General features: G+C 41.6%; 1 protein-coding gene and 2 long non-coding RNA genes across 3 annotated transcripts; 1 reads left to right on the top strand and 2 right to left on the bottom strand.

The window, feature by feature from the left end:
- Nucleotides 1-677: 677 nt before the first annotated feature.
- rpgrb (retinitis pigmentosa GTPase regulator b) lies at nucleotides 678-15,394 on the top strand. Its single transcript, XM_028572043.1, has 17 exons — nucleotides 678-767; nucleotides 2,782-2,907; nucleotides 3,156-3,248; nucleotides 4,488-4,550; nucleotides 4,633-4,791; nucleotides 5,222-5,371; nucleotides 5,872-6,030; nucleotides 6,787-6,942; nucleotides 7,041-7,165; nucleotides 7,293-7,484; nucleotides 7,926-8,112; nucleotides 8,944-9,038; nucleotides 9,120-9,179; nucleotides 14,033-14,215; nucleotides 14,304-14,352; nucleotides 14,488-14,606; nucleotides 14,856-15,394. Exons 1-17 carry the CDS (start codon nucleotides 737-739, stop codon nucleotides 15,087-15,089), a joined length of 2,181 nt encoding a protein of 726 aa, XP_028427844.1. The 5' UTR covers nucleotides 678-736; the 3' UTR covers nucleotides 15,090-15,394.
- On the bottom strand, nucleotides 6,508-23,846 carry LOC114551046 (uncharacterized). Its single transcript, XR_003691811.1, has 7 exons — nucleotides 23,496-23,846; nucleotides 23,096-23,329; nucleotides 22,691-22,747; nucleotides 22,439-22,479; nucleotides 21,389-21,444; nucleotides 14,797-15,124; nucleotides 6,508-6,910 (listed from the first exon to the last, which is right to left on the bottom strand). It is a non-coding gene; the product is annotated as an uncharacterized LOC114551046 (long non-coding RNA).
- On the bottom strand, nucleotides 10,229-11,144 carry LOC114551056 (uncharacterized). Its single transcript, XR_003691826.1, has 2 exons — nucleotides 10,661-11,144; nucleotides 10,229-10,552 (listed from the first exon to the last, which is right to left on the bottom strand). It is a non-coding gene; the product is annotated as an uncharacterized LOC114551056 (long non-coding RNA).

The raw sequence follows: 23,846 nt of genomic DNA, 5'->3' as shown, positions 1-23,846 counted from the left end.
TGATACTTAAATATGAATAGAAGCTCTGTGTGCATCCTCTGATTATCCAAGGTTTTACTCTGTATAAATGTCAGTGTACTCAGCACTTGTAGTTACTTACTTCAAATGCTCAGATTGCCTGAGAAACATGCAGAAGAAGGGCGTCCTGCCCGAAACGTCTGTGTGGCAATGAAATGTATTAATTGGAGTGCTGTCCTAAATACCTTTTCATATATATTATTATCCACATTAAGAAACCAGCACCCAGTCTTCAAAGTCTAAGTTTCAATCGGAGCTGAGTGCATTAGGTCTCATTTCTTTTACTCATATATACACACATTAACATAATATAGTATAATATTGTAAATGATGTAGGCATAATATTCTATGTGAGTTGTAAGGTAAAAGATAGTAATATGATTTAACATATGGTATTGAACATCGATATAGCATAGGATAAAAGGGAATAGAATATCAAATATAAAAAAAGAAACTGGAGAACAAAATAATTTATTTCTGCTCATCATAAAAAGTAAGAACATTTGCAATGTCCACAAATTTAAAATATTAAAAAAAATATATATAAATACGTTTCGGTATTCAACATTAAAACTAACGTCCTGTCCCTTTAAGGGTCACGTCGTCAGCGTCGTAACCTAGGAGAAGTTTTGTTTACTTCCGGGTTGTCAGAGTCGAAAACAAGAGGGACACCAACACGCCCACGACGCCGAGCAAAGCGGATTAAAGTCCCGCAGAGATGGCAGGGGAGCCAGAGGACGAGATACCAGGTAAATAACGATACGTATTTCATCATTTTACACATTTTAATTCTTATAACTAGCTAAGTATCTAAAATATTAAGTTAGCATGCTTCAGTTCAGTTTAGCTTCTGCTTTAGCTCGCTGGCTAACGGTAAATAAACCACTTTCACCGCTTATACCTGCCATTTATGTATGTATTATATATGTGTAATACTCATGACTGGGTCTAGTATTGCACGTTATTTGCTGTTTATATATTTCGTTCCCCTTTTCTCAGCTTGAAATACTTGAAAAGTTCGTTTTGAAAACGTGCTCTGTAACCATAACAGTCTATGTCTGTAACTAAAAGGATCCACTACAAGTGAACAGGCAACATATTTACTGATACATAGCACCATAGGGATTACTGAAATTGTATGTTGAAATATGTAAATCAGGCATTATCTTATTAAATATGCGCTAATTTGCATACATGACCAGAACAGAAAAGTACTGAAATGGAACATTAGATAAAGTCAAGTTCAGAATTGTTTGACATATTAAGGTCAAAGGTTTTGATACTGTAAAACAGCCTTATCAAATCAATTTTCCATGTTTTTATGAATAAAATGTGCATAAATCAGGCTGTGAATGATATGTGACCAAAGCCCTGTGTAAAAGGTTTCAGAATATAGAGAGGAATGAAAGAGGAAAGTTGGGTGTGTGTAAGTGCTGCTGAAGTGGAGATTTCTGGCTCAGAGAGAAGAAAAGCTTTAAAGATATGGAATGTAACATTCAGACATGTTGAAGAGACTACAGATGAACAAGATCAACATGTAACTAGCACATATCATCATGAAACGTCCCCAGTTGGAAGACATTTTTGTTTTACAAGTTTTCTGAAATATGATGTTTAATTATGAAAATGAGGCACTATCTTAAAAACGTATGTTTTTGCCTGTAGTGTCTCTATCTATCTATATAGTGCATATTGAAATATTACTATGATTGTATTAGAAGCTAATGTTTGGTTTGGCTTTATTCATTTAGTCACAACATTATTTACGCACCAACTACATTGTTATTTTGAAGGTACTTTCTTCCATTTGATGCTGCTTTATATTAAACTTCACATTTTAGAGGGAACTGTTGTGTATTTTTACTGCAGTATATTTATGTGACAGTTTTAGTCGGTGGTGGGTGAAATACTCTGTTACATGTAAAAGTCCTGCATTCAAATTATTCATATATAAATCATCTGAATCTGCAAAGTAACTAAAGCTTTAACATAAATGCAGTGAAGAAGCATAAAATGGAACTACTCAAGTAAAGTGCAAATTCCTCAAATTGTACTTGAGTAAATGCAAGTAGTTAGATTCCACCACTGGTTATAGTTAGGGATTAGTTTAGGGATTCATATTTCACAAATAAAATATAGATACAATGTTTGGCATTATATAAGATCTACTGCTAGTTTTACTCAAGTATAAAGTCTCAACACTTTTTCCACTTCTCCAGATATCATCAAAGTTTAAGGACTGATTGGAATATTTACTCTTTTATTTAAACATTAATCATTTGGGTTTTAGATTATTTGACACAATGGGATGAAGGACACTACACACTAAACAATCACATCTCAAGCATGACACAATAAGACGGTGCTCCTAGACGGTAAAGATTCTGCCGTTAAGGTGACATACCACCAACAAATAACAAACCAATACAATAAACATCAAAATAATCATAAATAAAATGCTTCCATGACACCACAGAACCTAAACCAACAAAGACCCTCGGTGGTATTTATCCTAGACAAGCTCATGTCATCAACATTATGATTATCATCATTTTATAGCTTTAGTCTCTAGAATGTAACAAGCTGTTTGTCGTGGTGAAGCTCAATGTGAAGTTCTCAAATATCTGGTATGTTCTCTTCATACAGTATATATACCTTAAAGTGATCAATTGATAATCAAAATTGTGATGGATTCCTTTTCTGTTGGACTCAGTCTTTCATCACTAACCAGTTATGTTTGTTTCCTTTCCTTTTTTTTGTCAGAATCAGGAGCGGTTTTCACTTTTGGAAAGAGCAAATTTGCCGACAACGCCCCCAGTAAATTCTGGCTTAAAAATGACGTCCCCTTAAAGATAGCCTGTGGGGACGAGCACACCGCCTTAATAACAGGTAGGAGACATGTTTAATTAAGGTGTCTAACTGTATTGAAAGCGTTGTAAACTTTAACAATATTGAACTTTTACTGATTCTGTTAAAAAATAAGTGGCTTTTCCCTGCAATGAAATGTTATTGTGCTTACCATGAAACAAATACAAATAAAGAAATAGTTTTTTGCACAATACCCAACCCTGTATTGCATCACTTTAAACTAAATCATTCAGGTCAAGCACTTAGAAAATCAACCTTTGTGTCCACAGAAAATGGGAAACTCTTCATGTTTGGCAGCAACAACTGGGGCCAGCTCGGCCTGGGATCCAAACTGACGGTGAACAAGCCTACTTGTGTCAAAGGTTGGTCTTTAAACAGCTCTCTGTTCCCTCGTTTAGCCCCATAAAGAAGGGAGAGTAATAGGTGTAAGTGCTGCCGCTGACAGCTGCCTCCTCACACAGAGACGTGAAGAGGGAGACGCCTCCTACACAGGAAACTATTTCATGGATGGTTTTAAATCCTAAATTGAAAATGTTGAGACTTTTTTTATGGCTGTGGAAACATGTTTACATAGAGCTCTGCTGTAGGGGAAACCCAGAGATCTGTTGCCATTCTAATCCCAGTCTGGAGGGTCCATAATCTGGACTAATCTACAGAGACGGAGCGAGACGGAGAGACAATAGGTTGCTAATCTGATTTCCGTTCACTACCGGTAATATAAGACAATAGAAAGCTCAATTCATTCAATCACATTTCCAACAGCGTACTCTTTACAGCCGTTACACTAACATTTATATTTGTTCTCATGTTTGTTTGTTTTTATTTAGTTTTATTTAGTTGGTACTTTATTCGCCGTATATTCATTAGAGTCGAGAAATGATTAGAAAAAAATGACCTCACATTTTTTAACTTTAGCATTAAAGTTTATTTCTAACCCTGGCTGGAAATTGTTGGTATTTTGTGAAAATATAACAAAGTATTAATTTAGTCAAGAGAGGATTTGAGAACATTTAAAATGAAGTATTAAAGTTAATTCTTAACCTTGGACATTTTAGTTTAACAGACACAAATACAACAAAACAATCCCAGATGTGTTTTTTTGTTGGTACTTTGAAAAATATATCAAAGTATGAATTTAGTCGAGAGATAATTTGAGACAAGGACCTCACACTTTTAAACTTTAGCTTTAAAGATGATTCTTAACCCTGGAAATTGTCGTATAACAGAAAACAAAACAATCCCAAATTATTTCAAACTCAAGGCTTTTTCCGGGGCTTTCAGCTGTGTGGTAAGGTCTTCATCATGCTGTTTGCTGAGATGTTTTATGCTCCTAGCTTCAAACTGAGACGTCCTAACACTGCTGTGAACAGCTGCTGGGCTCACACGTTAACACATCTGTCTCCATTACGATTTAGCAAGCTCCACCCTCTGATGAAGACTGTGTGGTACGACTGAAAGCTCCAGAAAAAAAGCCTGTGTTTGAACCTAAAACTTCTTAGTATAAACGTTCCAGCTCGAGACTATTTCACAAAGTTATGGTTTTGTACAATAAAATGTATATTTGTGCTTTAATAATAATTATTACTTTTGTATATTTTCAGCTCTTAAGTCTGAGAAAGTTGAGTTTGTGGCCTGTGGGAGAAACCACACTCTCATCTCCACAGGTGAGAATCCCACTCTGATGAGTTTTTCACATTTGAAACACGTTTGAATGATTAAAAGTCTGTTTTGTTTCGCCGTCTGTAGCCCAGGGGAAGGTGTTGGCGTCGGGGGGGAACAGCGAGGGCCAGCTGGGGCTCGGGGACTGTGAGGAGAGAACGGTCTTCCACAGGATCGGCTTCTTCGATTCACGCGGGCCAATCAAAATGCTCGCTGCCGGCTCAAACACCTCCGCCGCGCTCACAGGTCACTCTCACACACTCTTTTATTATCTTGGTTTGGCTCCAAGCAGCTGGTGAGCTTCCATGCTCATTTTCCACTTAGATTTCAAATTTTAAATTATTGTTTGAACATGTATTTAAATGTGTATTTCCTAAATAAAATGTAACCTTTTTTTTTTTTTTTTTTTTTTTTTAGATTTTGTCAGTTAATTAAAATGTCATTGGAATTTAGATTTTTCAAATTTAAATTGTTTGTTTTTAGATTTCCTCTAGTTTTAATTGAAAAACTTTATTTAAATTACCTTTTGTATTAATATTTCTTATTTAAAATGTTGCAGTCTTTAGATTTCGTCAGCAAATTTGAGTAAAAATAAAAATGTTCATGGGAATGCACTGCACATAACCCATTTAAAAAGTCAACTCTAAATGAGCTCTTTGTCTGCTGGCCGTCACAGAGAGCGGTCAGCTGTTCATGTGGGGCGACAACACGGAGGGTCAGATCGGTTTGGGGAAGGAGAGCCACGCCGCGTCGCCACAGGAAGTCAGCGTGGGCCAACCAATCAGCTGGGTGTCCTGTGGATACTACCACTCTGCCTTAGTCACAGGTGAGCACGGAGAACGCTACGTTACAGCTTCAGACCGCTGTATGAAAGAATGGCCCATTAAAAAGTGTACTTAATTTACTTGAGAAAATGATTACTTATAAAATGTGATAATTCTAACAAATACAGATGAATGAAACAAAGTATATCCACTGATTAGGACCACACGGTGAGGCAGAAGCTCTGGAGAGACTCTAGAAAGTGGGTCTGGATTTAAGACTTTTTTTATTAAACGTCAGAAACGAACTTTTAAGCCCAACTTTTGGGACTTTTGTTTCTCGTTTTTTCTGCTTCTGGTGGTGCAGGTGAGAACAGAGCGTGTGGATTAACCTAATTAAAGCTGAAATATAATTATGTTTGGAAACCAAGACTGAAACGATGTGCTTTTAGTCACCAGCAAAGCCTCAAACTGACCAGCGTCTGTCTCCGTTGTACTAGATGCATTTCCAGCATAAGATGAGACGTGGAGTTGTATTGGTTGTGTCCTTCTCTGTGTGTCTCAGTTGACGGAGCTCTGTACACGTTTGGGGAGAGCGACAGCGGGAAGCTGGGCCTGGGCACCGACCAGCTGCCGCGGCACCGAGTCCCGCAGCGCGTGAAGGGCGTCAAGGAGCCGGTGACTCAGGTGGCCTGCGGAGGGGGACACACGGTGGCACTCACAGGTAGGGAATCTGGGGAGCCAAATATGTCTTCAAGAACTACAAACATGGCTAAATGGGCAATCATTATCAAAATGAAGTGCAGTACGAGGGGAAGGATGTGTTGTGGGTTCTCTTCTGTTCTTCTGTGATTGTGAGGGAAGGTAGGGGGGGGGGGGGGTACTGTGTGTGGTTATTAGATGTTCACTGAAGCAATGGATGAGATAAGATAATGATTATGTTTCTATGTAGGTTAACTGTATGTTTATTGTGTGTTTTGCACAGTGTGTCGCCATTCGTTTCTCTCGAACTTCTCCTACAGGAGACAATAAAGGCTTATCTTATCTTATCTAAAGTATTCTACTCTATGTACTTATTGGCAAATCAACTCCACCTGGGGTCTGTTTCTGCAAAGTTTAAAGACATCAGATTATATTTACTGGTAACAAACAGTTAAAGTTTATTAAATATTTTTCAAGTCTGTGTTTAATGTACATTTATTAAAATCAATCTAATGTGCATTTAAGTATTTGGAACCCTGCTGACTGCCAGGTTTCTACAATTACAATATTATAATGTATACAATCTTGCAGAGATGCAGCCCGAACCACCTCACAAAACAGGGTTAAAAAGAAGAAACAAAATGTATTCAATATTTACTATTTCACATTTATCTTTTTTATTTTAAAGAAAATGTCAGTAAGATCAGAGGCGATCAGGCATTCTGAATGAATCCTTTCATAGAGTACAGGTTTAGTTAATGTGTTTCTTGTCTCTCAGAGGACAACGTGTTCACGTTCGGCCTCGGCCAGTTCGGACAGCTCGGTCACGGGACGTTCGTCTTCCAGTCGCCGCTGCCGCAGCCGGTCCAACACTTCAAGAAGGGACGAGTGCGCCAGGTGGCCTGCGGAGAAAACAACACTGCTGTCATCACAGGTACACACCGCCTCTGCTTAACATCCACACGTTCTCACAAAGCCTCACTGGTTTGATTTAACGTATTTAAATGTTGCTGTTGTGTTTTCTATCTGTAGACAGCGGTTTGCTATACACGTTTGGAGACGGCAGACACGGTAAACTGGGCCTGGGAGAAGAGAACTTCACCAACCAGTTCAAACCAACTCTGTGTCCGCGCTTCCTCAAGTACACCGTTCAGGCAGTACGTGTTTGAAATGATGCTGATAGTTGAATGTTGAATAATTAAAATGATGGTTCACATGTACATTCTCTGTTGAAAGTGCTTTAATGTATATTCCAGTTGAGAGATAAACACTGTCTTTGTACAGGCAACGTGCGGCGGCTGCCACATGGTGGTGCTGGCCCGGCCCAGGGGTCCGAGCTGCTCCGGTGTGTCTCTGGAGGAAGGCGACGTGACTGAGGATTACCTGGAGAAGCCGTATGTGGAGCTGCTGGGGGACACGGCCAACTCCTCCGCCCTGCAGAGGAGCATCTCTGCCCGGGTCCGCAGGAGGGAGAGGGTGGGTACGGAGCACGGAGGCCGGATCCACCCACAGATTAAAAAAAACTCTCCTAACTAGGGATGTAACGATACACTCAACTCACCATTCAATATGATTTTAAGTTGTTTTTTAACAGAATGATCTGCAGACAAATAAGAAAAATATTCCTTTATTTATATAAACTGCAAAACAACAGATGTGTTATCAAAAGTGACACTGAATAAAAACAAAAACAAATCCCACATCTAAATAACTAAATAAATAAATAGAAAAAAAACTCTTCAAATAAATTAACTAAGAAGACATAATGAGGTCTGAAGTCAAACCGGTGAAATGTAAAGTAGATTACGGCCTAGGTTGTTACCTGCATCGCGGTTCTTTTAAAAAAATTTAAAGTGGTTGTAATTTTTTATTCCTGATGCATCATTACATCCCTGCTCCCAACCCCTCCCCCCCCAGGAGAGATCTCCGGACCAGTTCGGCGCCATGTTCCGCACGCTGCCCACCGTGCTGCCCGGCTGCCTCCCCCCGCCGCTGCTCGTCTCCAGCCAGACCATCCCACCCAGACTGCCCCCGCCCGAGCTGAGCCACAGGAAGCTGCTCAACGGCTCTCACCAACACAGGAGCACAGGGGCAAAGCACCAGGGTACCTAGCTCACCTCCTCTTTCTCCCATTCTCACCAGGAGCAGAACAGAGTTTAAAGCAAAAATCCAGTTAAATCTATAAAATGTCACCTGATCTTTCAGCATAGTTTTGCTTTTGATCTGATCTTACCTCTGTTTTCTCTACTTCCCTCTCAAAATATTTCATAAATGCAACAATCTCTTCAGGAACTCACATTTTATTCTAATCTGATAGTGATAATTAACTATATATTAACTATATAACTATTAATAATTATTTCTGTCAGACACCCTATTTGAACGAACCGGAAGGACGTAAAGCCTTACTAGTCGAGTCAAATAAAAAGATGTTTTTGTAAAGCACCTTTCACACAGGTTAGTGCCATTTGAAGGGATTTACAGATGGTAATGATAAGACAGTACAAATGTAAATGGTAAACCAAAATTGAGTAATTCACACAAAGCAAAATAAATAATTTAATGAAAGATTAAAGAATACAATGTCATTAAAAATGAAAAGTTGAAATACAAAATGATAATAATAGCATTTCAAATGAAAACCATAAAAGATCAAAATGAATTCTTGTTCATAAAGCATGTGAAGCTTGCCAAAGCAGCTGTTTTTTTTTTGTTGAGATTTAAATATTTCAACAACTTCAAATCTTTGCACAGGCTGCCCTCTCCCCCAAAACTATTTGATTTGGGAACATAACAAAAAACAAGACCAAAAAAAGCCTACTTTCTGCGGCATAAGAAGGTTTATTTGACACATGGAGATCAGATTAGTTGTTTTGGTAAAGAGAAAACGGGCCGAGTGAGGAATAACGCGGCGTCCTGTTTTCTACGTCGTCAGAGCGGACAGGAGGCGAGGCTGACAGCGCTGTGGAGAGCCTGACCGACAGCGCCAGCGTTAAAGGCCTGGGAGAAACCTCCGACTTCCTCAACATGGTGAGAGATCAGACACTCCATCCTGAACCAGATCACGCCACATGTGTTGCTCATTTTCCTTTTCTTTTCCCCTCCTGACAGACACATGTGATAAAGATGGACCCGGGGGATAAAACTCTCACTCTGGCTCCGGTTCACAAGGTAACTCGCACTCCTTTATTAAAGCTACAGCTTTTAATTAACCGCACTCGTTTGGATTCCTATCTTCGCCGTCATTCAACAACTCCAGTTCGCTCAAACACGTCACCCAACTCTTCTTCTCCTCGGCTAGTTTCTCCTTCATCTGGTTGATATCGGAGATTGTTTTAAGTCGTGACTTTACAAGAGAAATATGAATCGGAGCATCCTGGTGGTTAAGATGCACAGAAAGCTCCCTGATTTAAGGAAAATATGCCCAAAAATCATTAACAATAAATTAATGACTCAAAGAAGCATCTCCAAGTCTTAAATCAGTTGGTTTCTATAGCTAAATGAGTGCACACACACACACACAAACAAAAAAAAGCAGGAAGTGGCTTTTTGTATCACTGATTAAATGTTAAAATCAGCTTCCAAAATTTAGGGGAGTAATCAGATTACTGACCTGCGGCGTGGATATGCAGATACACAATCCCCAGGTCATTGCATTGCAGAACTCAGTTTCTCCCTAACCTGGCTTCTTGCGTGCATGCAAAGGTTTGAATTTTCATCTCTCGGAACAAAATGGTAAATTCAGATTTTTTGTTAACACGGTAGATTTAGTAAATCTGCATGTGAGCTCATCACATCCCTCGTTAATCAATAGAAATCCTCAAAAACAAAAACACATGTAACACACTGAGCTCTACAACAGCAGCTTAACGTTTTTCATGTAACCCTCTAAATGTCCCATTTGTTGATAAAGAAACCTTCTCAGTTCTTATTTATTTAAAGGAAGAGCCTGACCATACTGTAGATCCAACCTCATATACCAGCTCGATGAAAGAATGAAAAACAAAAAGATTTGGGGAAGAGTTTTGAAACTTTGTTTTTCTATTATACCTTCATACATTTCTGCTTCTGTCTCTTTTGTTTTGTCTCTTTTCCTCTCTAATGCATGCCTCTTTTTCACCCTCTTTTTGCTCTCTGGTGCCGGCGATAGAGGAAGGGTAAGCACGGTAAGACCACTAAAGTGCAGAAAGAGAGCCCAATAAAGGAGAGGAAGTCTCAGGAGAGCAAGGCTGCCTCTCCCCGCCGGGCGCTCCCTCCTGAGGGCCTGAGGAGCCACAGCGCTCGCTCTCGGGCCTCTCGGAGCCCACAGAGACACAAAACAACCAACCAGAACAAAGAGAATCTGATCATGGCCATGGAGGAGCTGCAGAGGAAACCCAGTAGAGACAAACCAAGTGTCGGGGACATAAGGAAGGCGGCGTCCAAGCCGCGGCTCAGGCCAGCTCAGGGGAAAAGCCGGCTGATGGAGGTCGGCAGGAAGCTGGAACCAGACTGGAAACAAAGTCCTGACGCCAGACAGACACTTTCAGGCGTCGCCTCTGAACCTGCAGGGAAAGTTAAGCCGTCTAAACCTGTCCGCGCTCAGAGCAAACCCATCGCCGTGCAGAGTCAGCGTGCAGGAGTTAGCTCGCCAGGTAACCGCACACACTCACCTGCGTCTCGGCTGGCCGATGCTCTGGATGGAGAGAGCGCCGGTAGCCCGCGACCGCTCGCACTGGTTAAACACAAATCTAAATCTAGAGAGAGCACAGCTTTGTCTAAAAAGTCTAAGAAAGAAAAAAAAGAGGCTCAGTCAAAAATAGAAACACCGAAAAAGGCGTCAAAGCTCGATCTGCTGGCTGGAGCGGCCGCTATGGCGGCGGGGGCGGTGCTAATGCACGAGGTGGCGTCCAGAAGCTGTTTAAGCTCGCCGTCGCCATCCGAGAGCAGCCACGGCGTCAGGAAAGACGGCACGGACCAATCACGGAGCCAGGAGTCTGGATCCTACGCTGCTGATTTCAGCAACAAATCGTCTGTCAGCATCAACATCATACGGGAGAGTCCTGAGGCCGGGACGAGTCAGGGCAAGAAGGAAACGAGTCAGAGAGAGGAGGGAACGAGTCAGAGAAAGAAGGGAACGAGTCAGAGAGAGGAGGGAACGAGTCAGAGAAAGAAGGGAACGAGTCAGAGAGAGGAGGGAACAAGGCAGGGAGAGGAGGGAACGAGTCAGGGAGAGGAGGGAACAAGTCAGGATATAAGTGAGGAGGAGAGTAAGGACTCTGCGACGGTTAGACAGGAAGAAGCGGATGAAGATGAGGAAGGGAAGAGAACGAGTGCAGGAGTCAGTGAAGAAGAAGAGGAGGATGAAGCTGAAGATGAGGAAGGGCAGAGAACGAGTGCAGGAGTCAGTGAAGAAGAAGAGGAGGATGAAGCTGAAGATGAGGAAGGGCAGAGAACGAGCGCAGGAGTCAGCGAGGAGGAAGAGGAGGACGTCAGTCGCAGTATTGAGAAAGTAACAGAAGAAGAAGAAGACGAAGACAGCGACACTCTGCAACCAGAGGATGAGTTGGAAACAGATGTCGAAGAGGAGAGAAGTGCCGAGGAAGAGGAGGAGGAAGAGGAAGCGAGTGGGACGGCAGGAAGTGAAAGTGCAGTCGAGACTGAATCAAAAGCGAGCAGAGGAGGCGATGCAGAAGAGGAGGAGGAGGAAAGCGAGGTAGAGGAAGGGTGGAGTCACGAGACAGAGAGCAGAGGAGAGTCTGAAGAGGAGGAGGAAGGTGAGGAAGAAGAAGAGGGGGATGTGGAAGAGGAGGGTGAGGAAGAGGAGGGTGAAAGTGAGTCCTTAAAGAGTGAGGAAGAGACAGAAAAGAGTGAGTCAGAGAGCGAGACAGAGGGAGGAGAAGAGGAGGAAGAAGATAGTGGTGCTGAGGAGGAGAGTAGTGAGGAAGAAGAGAGCAAAAAGGATGAAAGTGAAGCGGAGGAGGAAGGACCAGAGGAGGAAGAAGAAGAGAGTGGTGCAGAGGAGGAAGAGGAGAGTAGTGAGGAAGAAAAGAGCGAAAAGGAGGAAAGAGAACAAGAGGAAGAAGGAGAAGAGGAGGAGGAAGAAGAGGAAGGAGAAGAGGAGGAGGGGAGTGAAAATGAAAAGCAGGAAGAAGAAGAAGAAGAAGAGGAGGAAGAAGAGGAAGGAGAAGCAAAGGAAGAGAGTGTTGAGGAAGAAGAGAGTGAAGAAGAGGAGGAGGAGGAGGAGGGAGAAGAAGAAGAGGAGGGAGAGGTTGATAACAAAGAAGAGGAGGGTGAAGAAGAAGAGGAGGAGGAGGGAGAAGAAGAAGAGGAGGAGGGAGAAGAAGAGGAGGAGGAGGGAGAGGTTGATAACAAAGAAGAGGAGGGTGAAGAAGAGGAGGAAGAGGTTGTGAAAAAGCCAGAGTCAGCTGTTGTCCAGAGAGTTGTGTCTGGCAGTAAAGGGAACTCCGGGGTCAAAGGTCAGGCAGCGGACGAATCAGAGGAGTTTTGGGACGACGTGTTGCCGCGGTACCTCAACCTGAAATGAGCCAATCATGATTCAGTCTGTGTAGCAGCAGGAAATTAAAGAGACATCCATGGCTGTCTGAGGAGAGATTAGCCCCACTCCCACTCCCATCACTGCCACTCTCACAGGCCTCTCGTCACCGTGTCTCTGAACATGTGCTTATGAAACAAACAAAGGATCCTGATGTAAAGCCTTTAATTCATTCTGTTAATAACAATTTGAAGTTAGGGGTGCTCATGAGGAAGTGCCAGTACTCCATTACTACCATACCAGGCACCGGTGATAATGGCCCTCCATTTACTGCAGGTTAAACTACAGTTGTGTCTTGAGCCTTTACACACATCTTTACGGTAATGTTGTGAAAGCATCTGAGGCTTGATTAACCTGAGGTTGCAGTAACAACCTGTTTATACACTCATCACACTGTGCCTTTCTGCTATTCCTTCGTTTGATTTCATCATCTCGTTCATTTCTCCTGTTAATTCATCTTTTTCTGAGCTGTTTCTCTCATAATGTTTTATTCAGAACTGCTTATGATAAGATTCGTCTGAAGTTTTTTGCTTTTAAAGGCTTTGTTTACTTCTTTTTGTGGCAGCTTACACTAATAAGTATATTTGGGTTGAAGAATAGTTTGGATCCTGATGATGCTGTACAGGACGTTTTATATTGTGTTCTGTTACATTTTCATTTTCTTCTGACTGGCTGCTTTAATTAAAAGATTAACATTTTTATGTGGAACTATTCTACCTACTTTATTTCTGTGTTTGTAATAAATATTGTGTTTTATTTGATGTTGTTTTTAAGTATAATTTAAGTATCATTGGGTTGGAGGGCGTTACTAAGAAATGAGCTTACAGGGAATCATTTTGGATATTTTCTCTAAGTTTGTACTGTATATTTATTACGTTTTAAATGACCCAGTCCCAAAAACTGAAGAAAAAAAACTCAAACTATCAAAGATAGAAAAAATTCACATCTCTCAAGCGGCAACAATAATTATTTTCATTTTGAATGGATCCCTCTGTTTGTTGTGTTTACAGTAGTCGATAGTTCAGATATAAAACCGAGAAAGGCAGATTGCGATTGACTAAGGGACAAATCTTTTCAGCAAATGTCCATAAACTGTTGAGTGTCTGATTGGCCGGTTTCAGGATCAGGTGGGGCTTGTTTTCTTCTTCCAGTCACGTCTTTGTGGTTATAATCCCTCCTGTAATCCCTTCCCATCATGCCCTGCTGCAGTCTGCAGGAACCCAGTGCTGCTTGTCAGTTTACTTCATTTCTTTAACACTGACGAGTTTCCATTTGTGTAGCTGTGTAGTTGAGTTCTACCAAACCCTCCCAGTTTTTCTTCTCTTTTCCTGTCCTATTTTGTGTCTTTCCGTTCCCTCTTTATTTTAAATTTCTCTAGAAAAAACTCTTCTTCCTTCATCGGTATGCATGATAGTAGCTTGAGCTTGAATCTGAAGTTCTCGTGTCTTGTTGGAATAGACCGATACAAATTCACTCTTTTTGTTTGCAGGATTTGACAAAAGGATTTGCTCAGACGTGGAGCAAAGGTGAAGAGAAAGAAGAAGGAGAGGAAGAGGAAGAGGAGGACAGTGTTGACGAAGAAGAGGATAATGATACGTCAGCCGAGACGGAGGGACGGTCCTCGAGTTTGGACGACTGGACAGAGAAGCAGACGGAGGAGACTCAAACCGCTGTAAGTCTACAGAGACCGATTTAATGTCTGACATTCATTCCTTCATTCCTTTATTCCTCCTGTTGACACCAACATCTCAACTTTCCAGAAGCCCGAAGAGCTGAAAGAAGAATCTGTCCCCGACGGAGAGCAGAAAGGTGACTGCTGCATGTCTGCAGAAAAGCTCCATTTCATTTAACGTCTGTAAAACCTGCATCCAGAAAGCATAACTTTCTCCTAACCAGCTGATCGTAACGGGGATTTTAAATCAAACAAATGTCTGACATCAACAGCAGCTGCAATCAGCGAGCAGGCCGACACCACAGGTGGAGACAAGACAGTCGATGGCACCAAACCGACCAGTGGGACGGCAGACAGCAACTCCAAAAGCCAATCAGGCTCCAGCAAAAAGGTACAAGAGCTTTGTAGACTATAACATACATATCTCCTTTAGCAAGGTAACGACGACAGACCGGTTGTTTCTCTACATTTACACGTTTAAGAGCCACTTTTTATTTCAGTCCAAAGAAAACCTACGCTGATGATTTATTCTATTAGTCTTTCTGAAACCACAGATCTTAATATATTATACAACATGTTACCTGTGTGCTGTGTGACATCACAGGGAGGTGATTAAATGAACTGTCTGTCCTCCGATCAGCTGTCTCTCTTCAGGCGGCTGTCCTTCTCCAGGTCCAAGCAGACCAGCGACAGGGACCAACCCCCAGCGCAGGGAGCCATCAGCGGGGACGCAGCCGTCCGGGGAGAGCCTCTCTCCTCCTCCTCCTCCGCTGCTGCTGCTGCTGCTGCCGGGAGCAGCGAGTCAGAGACAAACAGAGGCGGAGCGCTGTCCGGAGCCAGGGGCCCTCGCTCTGGAGCCTGCACCATGCTCTGATCCCAGCAACTTAACCCTCAGGTGGCCTCGGGTATCTAGAAAAAGGCCACATTTAATTTAAAGAGCGCTTTAAAGAACAAACCAAAGTTTGTGCCAAAGTGCTTTACAACAACATCATTGAGCAAAAGTAAAAATCATGAGACAAAATAAATTCGGGCTACAGTTAATGATTTTTGAATAAGTCAAACCGATTATCAAAATAGTTGGCAGTAAAATTGAATAGTTGACAACTAATCAAATAAGCGATTAATCTTTGCAGCTCTAAAGTACATAAATGCATACAATACCAACATAGAGTGCTCAGCATAAGTGAATACACCCATGCTAAAATTGACTAAAAAGAGGAATGAAAAATCATCTTTTGGAAATTGATCTTAGTGCCTTAATTAAAAGAATTAAGAAAAATCCAACCTTTAAGGACACCAATTTTCTTTGTGAATGAATAATGTATCGTAAATAAATAAATGTTCTTCCTTAAAATACAGGGGGCATAAGTCAGTCCACCCCTATGTTAAATTCCCATAGAGGCAGGCAGATGTTTATTTTAAAGGCTATTTCATGGATCCAGGATACTATGCATCCTGATAAAGTTCCCTTGGCCTTTGAAATTCAAATCCCCCATCATCACATACCCTTCACCATACCTAGAGATTGACATGGGATACTTTCCATAAAATCATCTCTCAATGCAAATCAAACCAGCTATTAGGCTAACTGAAATAAAACCATGCCAATCTCTAGGTATGGTGAAGGGTATGTGATGATGTGGGGCTATTTTAAGAAAATCTGTGTCCTTAAAGGTTGGATTTTTCCTAATTTTTTTTAGTTAAGGCATTAAGGTCAATTTCCAAAAGATGATTTTTTATTCCTCTTTTTAGTCAACTTTAGCATGGGTGTATTCACTTATGCTCAGCACTGTATATACACATCCAGTCCCGTACAGACATTAATCCATATCAATATCCAATGCAAGTCAGACCAAAGGCAGAGGTAAAGAAGCCCTGTGGAGTTGACATCCATGCTTATAGCTAGCAGTCTTTGTCTTCTCTGCGTTTGCTGGCACACTGCAGCTGATCTTGACTACAGAGGTCTAAAACTCCACAGGGAACCTTTCACTGATGGATTTAGCTGCGTGCTGCACTGTTATCATCCAGCTCCTCTGTGGACCACAGCTTGTCCTCGGCTTCGGTTAACTTCATGTCCACCTGAATCACGAAGTGAAGCCACAGCAGACAGCCTTTTTCCATAGACTGTGAAGACTGTGAACTAAAAAAACAACATAACATCTCCTAAAAATCTTGTTTTTGTTGCCCTGCAATAGTTTTACTTCTCGGCCTGCGACGGTGACGTGCAGGTGTACTCCAGGCTGTGTCCGTACGCCGTGACATCACTGTTGGCCATGGTTTACGGTTGGAGCAGAGGGCGGTTCCAGCCTGGTGGGAAATTCCTCTTCTTCTATCATCTAATCTATAATTTTTTACAGCAGAAAAATGCGTACAAACCTGCATAGAAACATCTGAAAACCACTCTGCCATTGATTCATGTGTTCAGTAGAGAGATGTACCCAAATGCAAACACATTTTTCAGATCAGATTCTCGATTTGTTGATTAATTGATTAATTTGATCGATTGTTTGGTCTATGAAATATCAGAAAACTCTTCATCACAAGTTGCCAGAGCCCAAAGAGGTGTCTTCAAATGTTAGTTTTGTCCCAAAGATATTTCATCTACAATCACAGAAGACAAAGAGAAGCCGCAAATATTCACATATGAGGAGTTGAAACCAGGGAATTTGGTCATTTTAACGTTAAACATTACTCAAACAATTGATGGACTACCAAAATAGTTGGAGATTAATTCTCCGTCGATTGACTTATCTTTTAATCAACTATTGGTTTCAGCTCTTGGGACGTTATAATGTAATCTTTTCCCAACGCCACTGTGCCTGCTGTAAAAAAGATTTTATGTGGACTATTCCTTTTAATGTCATATTCAATAACTGTCTTATGTACAAAGAAAGCTGGACTGACGGTATTAGATTTTATTTTCAGCGAGTGCAGCTTTGAGTCAACCACTATCCGTCACAAGAGACCTACAGCTGAGCCTCGGCCTCCACCGGTGGTGTTGCATCATGGGTCCTTTTTAACTTTGTAGTTTTTATCGTGTGGCACATTTTTCCTTCCTGAGCCTCGAGGTGTGTGTGTGTGTGTGTGTGTGTGTGTGTGTGTGTGTGTGTGTGTGTGTGTGTGTGTGTTAAACTGAGGATGTAGATATTATTATTTATGACATGGTCCTTGAGCACATTTGCACTTTTTTAAATGTGATCTGTTTGCATTTCAAGGAGATGCATCAGTTTTATATTCTGACATGATTATCTCATTCAAACTGACTTTTCTTTTTGTTATCATTTGTATTTTTGTGACATCAGTAAACATTTTGATATGAAGCTAAACATGAGTCATTGTTTTTCTGCAATTTTGACACTTTTCACATTGAAAATACATATTTGAGTTAATATGCATGCCTAAGAGAAGCACAGGGAGAAAAATATGTATGGTAGTGAACGGGGAGAGGCAAATAATTTGTTGATCCTGTTTGAATTTAGCCATGAAATACACATATGATGTTCGTCAGTTTAAAAAAAACATTTAGCAAGTCACTAAAGACTCAGTTTTTTGTAGATTTATCGTAGTGACATTTAGTTTTGTGTGAAACCGCTCAGTGATGCGTTACTATGGAACCCATGCAAAACGAGGCAAGGCCCGCCCTTCTAAAGCATTCACACACTACCATTGGCCAAGCACAAGTTGACACAAGTTGGGTTGTGTTCCATGTCAGTGCCCTCTGTCCCCCTCACTTACAACACATCTTAGCATGGAGCTCGTTATGTTGAGTCAGTAACAGTGAGCTAATCCTAATTAATCAATTAAGTAATCAACTAATTAACCAATCAATGACTGCATTACTCAACCAATTAACAGATCAATTAACGGATCAATCAATCAACCATTCAATCAATCAATCGTATTTGTCACATGACATCAATTAGTCTACAAGGACAAAGTGTGAATAACAAATAATAGAACGAAAATTTGAAACTCCAGCCTTAGAAATAGCTCACTGAGATAAGCTACTGGCTCAACCATCTGAGGTTGAAGGATCTAATCCCACGTTTGTATTGACAATCTTTTAACTTCTCGCCTCTGAAATGTGAACGATAAATACAACTTCCAACCAAAGCCTTGACAAGCTTTGCATATAGGGCAGCAAGATAAGGTGAAGGTTAAAAATCACATGAAGACTGGAGGGTTGAGGGTTCAGTCCTTCCAAGGTGCACTTCATTTTCAAAGTCTAAAACTGAAGGGCAAAAGTCAAATACTGGACACAGTAGTGTAGTCTTCTAACAAGTGTTCCATCACTCACGTCAAATACTTGACAGTGTAGTGTACACTACTGTGTCAAGTATACAGTAGTGTACACTACTGTGTCAAGTATTTGACGCGAGTGATGGAACGCTCGTTAGAAGACCACAATGCTTGTGAGTTCAATACTCATGAGGTCCACTTCATTAAGAGGCTTTACACCCAGTGTCCTGCATTTCACGGAAAATGTCTTTCTTGCCTAAACCCAACAGTCCCTAATGGAGGAGGTGGCAGAGTCAAATAAGCATCAGCCCTTCACCCAGGAGACTGGCGTTCACGCCCCACGTGCCCCGGTTAAGTAGGTTGGTGTGGATGGTGTGAAAGGAAAGTACCCACTAACCCCCATGCCATGGACCTCTAACTAACTGAAAGAAAACTTTCTTTGACACAAACTAATGTGATGTATCCTTAGTTTCACTCAAACAAGTAGAAACCCTGATTTAAACCAAATGGTCAACATTTCTGACAAGTGATTATTCTTTGGGACAAAGATGAACTTGGTCTGCAGTCTTTCGATGGTGGTGTAGAGCAGTGGTTCCCAACCTGGGGTCCGGGCACCCCCAGGGGGGGCGGCAAAGATCACAGGGGGGGCGCGAGTCTTTATCTGGTTTGAGGTTGAGGTAAAAAAAAATTTTTTTGCATGTTAAACAAATGATAATACACTAGAATATCTAATGTATACAAAAGTCTGTATGAAAACTATATATTTTGTTGTATCTTCATTTTTCCTGCCGCCACGGCATCACTATTTTATGAATGAAACATGGAGGAGAAACGTAACAGTGCTGATAACTGCTCTGTATCAAAAAAGAAAGTAAGGCTCTATCTCGAGAGTTACCTCAACTTTGGTTTCGGGCGGGGGGGGGGCTCAGCTTTTCTTAGACATGAGTAGGGGGGGCGCCAAGGAAAAAAGGTTGGGAACCACTGGTGTGGAGGTAATGTCATTGGTGCATGATGGCAAATGTTCTGGGTTTGAGTCCCCCAGCTATGATCGTTTTGTTTTAGTTTTTTCTTCTAAACTGAAGGAAAGCTTTCTTTGGCACGCTCTTGTGTAATGTGGCATTATTATCACTCAAATAATAAGTAGAAACCCCGATTTAAACCAAATATTCAACATTTCTGACTAGTGATTATACTTTGGGACAAAGATGACAGACCACTGCAGTGAATCAATGGTAGTGTAGTGGTAAAGTTATGGATGTATCATCACAAAGGTTGTTGGTTTGAATCCAGTTATGAACTCTATTTTTTTTTATAAATTGGAGAAAAACTTTCTTTGGCACACAGTTGCGTAATGTGCCATTATTTTCACTCAAACAATAAGTAGAAAACCCAATTTAAACCAAATATTCCACATTTCTGACTAGTGATTATTCTTTGGAGCAAAAATGGACTCTATTTGCAGTGTTTCAATGGTGGTGTAGAGGTAATGCTATTGGTACATGGTTGCAAAGGTTGTTGGTTTGAATCCCCCTGTGGATTATTTTTTCAGTTTGTCCTCTTGAATGTTTACTGCTGTATTCATAACAACAAACTAAACCTCTCCAGGTATCTCTATTGTGGTGTAGTGGCAATTTCAATGGTACATGGCTCCAAAGGTTGTTGGTTTGAATCCAGCTATAACCTGTTCTTTTAAATCTATCCTCTTGTACACCTACTGCTGCATTCATAACAACAAACTAAAGCTGCATGGGTATCTCTACTGCGGTGTAGTGGCATTATAAATGGTACATGATTCCAAAGGTTCCTGGTTCAAATCCAGCTCTGATTTCCTTTTTTTTATATCTGTCCTCTTGAACACCTGCTGCTGCATTCATGTGAACAAACTGAACCTGTAGAGCTATGGTCACTGTGGTGTAGTGGTGTTGTCAATGATGTGTTGTGCTGCAGGTTGTTAGTTCAAATCCAGCAAGAATTCTCCTTTTTTCAGTTTGTCCTCATGAATGCTTACTACTGCACCATCAAAGTGGACATAAACCAGTTATCACGTATGCGAAAGATGGTGCAGCGGAAAGGCGAGGGCCTTGGAACGGCAAAGTTGCAAGTTCAAGACTGAACTGGGTCTCCGAGGAAGGACTCAGAATCGAACGAGATCCAAACAGGTGAAAGTTGGTGGAAAGTGAGCTAAGTCAGAGGAGCAAGAGAGAAACACGAACGAGATTCCCAGAAGTAAAAATCCCGAAAGATGGTGTAAAACAAGTTGAACAGACCCACTAAACGAACGAGATTCCCAAAAGTAGGAGAAGTGTGGCCGAGATGGAGATGGTGACGGAGACAGGAAGCGAGCAAGTGATGGAGACAGGGAGCATGTGGCCAAGATGGAGACAGAGGAGCAGGGCAAAATGAGAGAAAGGGGAAAAAAAATCTTTTTTTTTTTCCTTTTTTAGGCAAAAAATGCCTTTTTTTTGTAAATTTCAGTCTCAGCCTTGAGCAGGACTGGAACCATCAACCTACCAAGCTCCAGCCCATTCCTTCACCATTACACCATCTCACTTACACTAAGATAGTGGCTCAACATCTATTTGACAGCGAGGCAGCAGGACAAGTAACAAAAAAAAAAATAAGAAAAAAATCTGAAATAATAATTAAAAAAAATACAGAATAATGTTTTGTAATTGCAGCAGACATTATTTTAAAATGATTTCCACATTTCATAGCCAAACAACATGCTTTATCTCCATAAATAAATGTTCATGTTGTTCAGCTCAAATCACGGAAAACAGCAGAAAATGAGAAAAGAGTTCAGATTATCTGTAAAACTGCAATTCTTCCTAATTTACATCCAGCAAATGATCTGAACAAAGATCTGCCGGCAGGAGATGAGCGTACTACAGATAATCTGAACCAGGGTTAAGTAGCAGAGGCGGGGGCACTCACTGGTAAAGACTGAGGATGAGGGTTGACTGGGTCCAGGGAACCGTAGATCATGTGCACTGAAAGACAAGGAGGGATAAGAGAGAGTCATATAGAGGAAAACATGGATCATGGAGCACTGAGAAATAGAGGAGTGTTACAAAAGAGAAGTCTTTAAGGAGGTGGCTTGGTTTAAAATTGGAGGATAATAGTAAAATACAAGTTGTGGATATGAGGTCTACATTTCATATATTTAACTGGTGAACTGACCAGTTTTTGATTTAAGCACTTATATCTTGCAGGATGCCACATTATTTCCTTCTGAAGAACCCGCCCAGAAACCACGGCTAAGTGGGCATTCACACAGCCTGCATCGGCCGTCAGACGGCGCGGCAAAACTGCAGGTCTTTCTGTTCATTTTGAATTGCTGCAGGGGGAACGTGCAAAAGCTGCGGCTAAAAGTTGAGACTGAATCAAGTTTTGGAGAAACGCAACCCTGTCACGCTGCGGTGGCCAATCGTGTAACCGGCAATCAGACTTGTCAGTCGGTTTGGAGGTGGCGTGAGGGTCCCGTACAGGAAACAGGAAACTGTACTGCTTCTATCGCTGCCACAAGAAGGTTTTAAAACATGAAACACAAGCACTGAACTGCTCAGGAGTTTGTCTAACAGCTACATGTTTGCCAAACAACAAAGCGCAGTCGATCTGTCTCACTCGTCTCTTTTCCTTCTCTCTTTCTCCGTGACATGAAGCTGAAACACCAAGATCAATAAACGATCTGACGGAAAACACTAACTGTGAAATATGAAGTCTACTTGTGCTGAATTGGGGGTTAACAGAACACAACAGGACATCACGCAAACGGGACGTTTTAGTGACGCTCCCACACTGCCGCACAACCCTGCAGCAAATCAGAAAACTAGAGTCCTTCAGAAGCTTCTGGAGGCAAAATAGAAATGTCTCGGGGACAACTCTGACAGCTAAACAGCTACACCAAATTCTGTTTTTTAAAGTCTTCATTACATGATTCCACATGAGCTGAAGAGTAGGATGAAGAAAACAAAGGTGACTCACCTTCTGCAGCAAACGTGGGTAATGTGTTTCTGGGAATAATCCTGTTGGAAATGAAAGAGTCAGCACTGACCGTGACTTTGGGATGAATTTACAATGTTATAAAAGCAGAAAATCCTCACAATTTAGAAGGTCTTGTTATGAAAGATGTATTCTTTTGCTACCTCACTGATTACAGTGAATGTGAAATCCCTGCTGTTGGTGCTGAAAACTGGCTATCTACCACATGACCAAAGACAACAGACTGCACTGTACCTCCATTAGAAAGACAGGCTGTCAATGATGCGGTGTCCTGTGCAGTTTTGGTCAGTCCTGGTTTGGGTGCATGATGAGTACAAAAATAAATAACAACAGATCGGGAAGGGCAGTCAGCAATTCATAATTTTACTCTATTTTGGACAATTTACATAAATACACTGGCACATGCACATGTGTGATTTATGCCTCAAAAAAGTCACATTTGAAGCTAAGATGACTCGCAAATTATAAACTTTTTGACACTAGGCTATATATATATTATTTATTAAGTTAAACGATTAATCATAATTAAAAAAACAATAACTATTGTCAGCCATAGTCACAGTTGGATACCATTACAACACTGTTGCCAACCCATGGGGGTATTTAACAGTACTACTGTGCATTGAGTCTCTCTCTTACCTCTGGAGAAGATCTCCCTGCCTCTGAAGTGGAACACCTCCCCGGCACTATGCCACTTTTGCAGGGCAGCTAGGTGACAGCTGAGGGGGCGGGATGTGCAGGGAGACGGCCACCAGCGGGATGCAGCTGGTGGCCGTCTCCCTGGGACTCAGAGAAGAGGTCCCTCCAGCTGGTCTGTATCTAGAAGGTTCCTCCTCTTCTTCTTCCCAGATGACATCCACTGAGGCTCCATTTCTGCAGGTATGAGACAAATCAAAGCACTGCAGTCGCGACACAGCTGACTGTCAAAGTAAAAAGCATACAACGATAACCAACTGTCATGTAATGTATAGTTATATTTATAGTTCGCATTAGCACTGGAATGTGGAAATGTTCATGAATACAATGGGCAAAGACCAACCTGCCGACTTCCAGCTCCCACGGACCATGTAAACACCAGTCCACCTGCAACCGTCTATTAGCAGAAACACAAACAAAACCGATATCAAACGCCATATTCCTTCTCACAGCGATGCCTACTTTTCTCCTAGCGTCATTCCGGTGAATGTGACCGCGGGGTCGTTTGTTTGTTCGCCCCGAACAGCCAAAGTAGCAACAGTACAGACGTTAGCATAAGCTAGCTGTAAGTTAGCAACGGGACACAGGAACGGTGTGTTTGTTGTCTATCCGGCCCAAGGCAGTGGATAGTGCCGCGGATGATTATTGCCTAATGACGGAGGGAGGCTGCTGTGTGGCATGCAGTCCAGTCTCT

This window comes from Perca flavescens, chromosome 24 (assembly GCF_004354835.1).
Source record: "Perca flavescens isolate YP-PL-M2 chromosome 24, PFLA_1.0, whole genome shotgun sequence".
In the NCBI taxonomy this organism is placed as follows: domain Eukaryota; kingdom Metazoa; phylum Chordata; class Actinopteri; order Perciformes; family Percidae; genus Perca; species Perca flavescens.
This window is presented reverse-complemented; position numbering and strand designations above follow the sequence as displayed.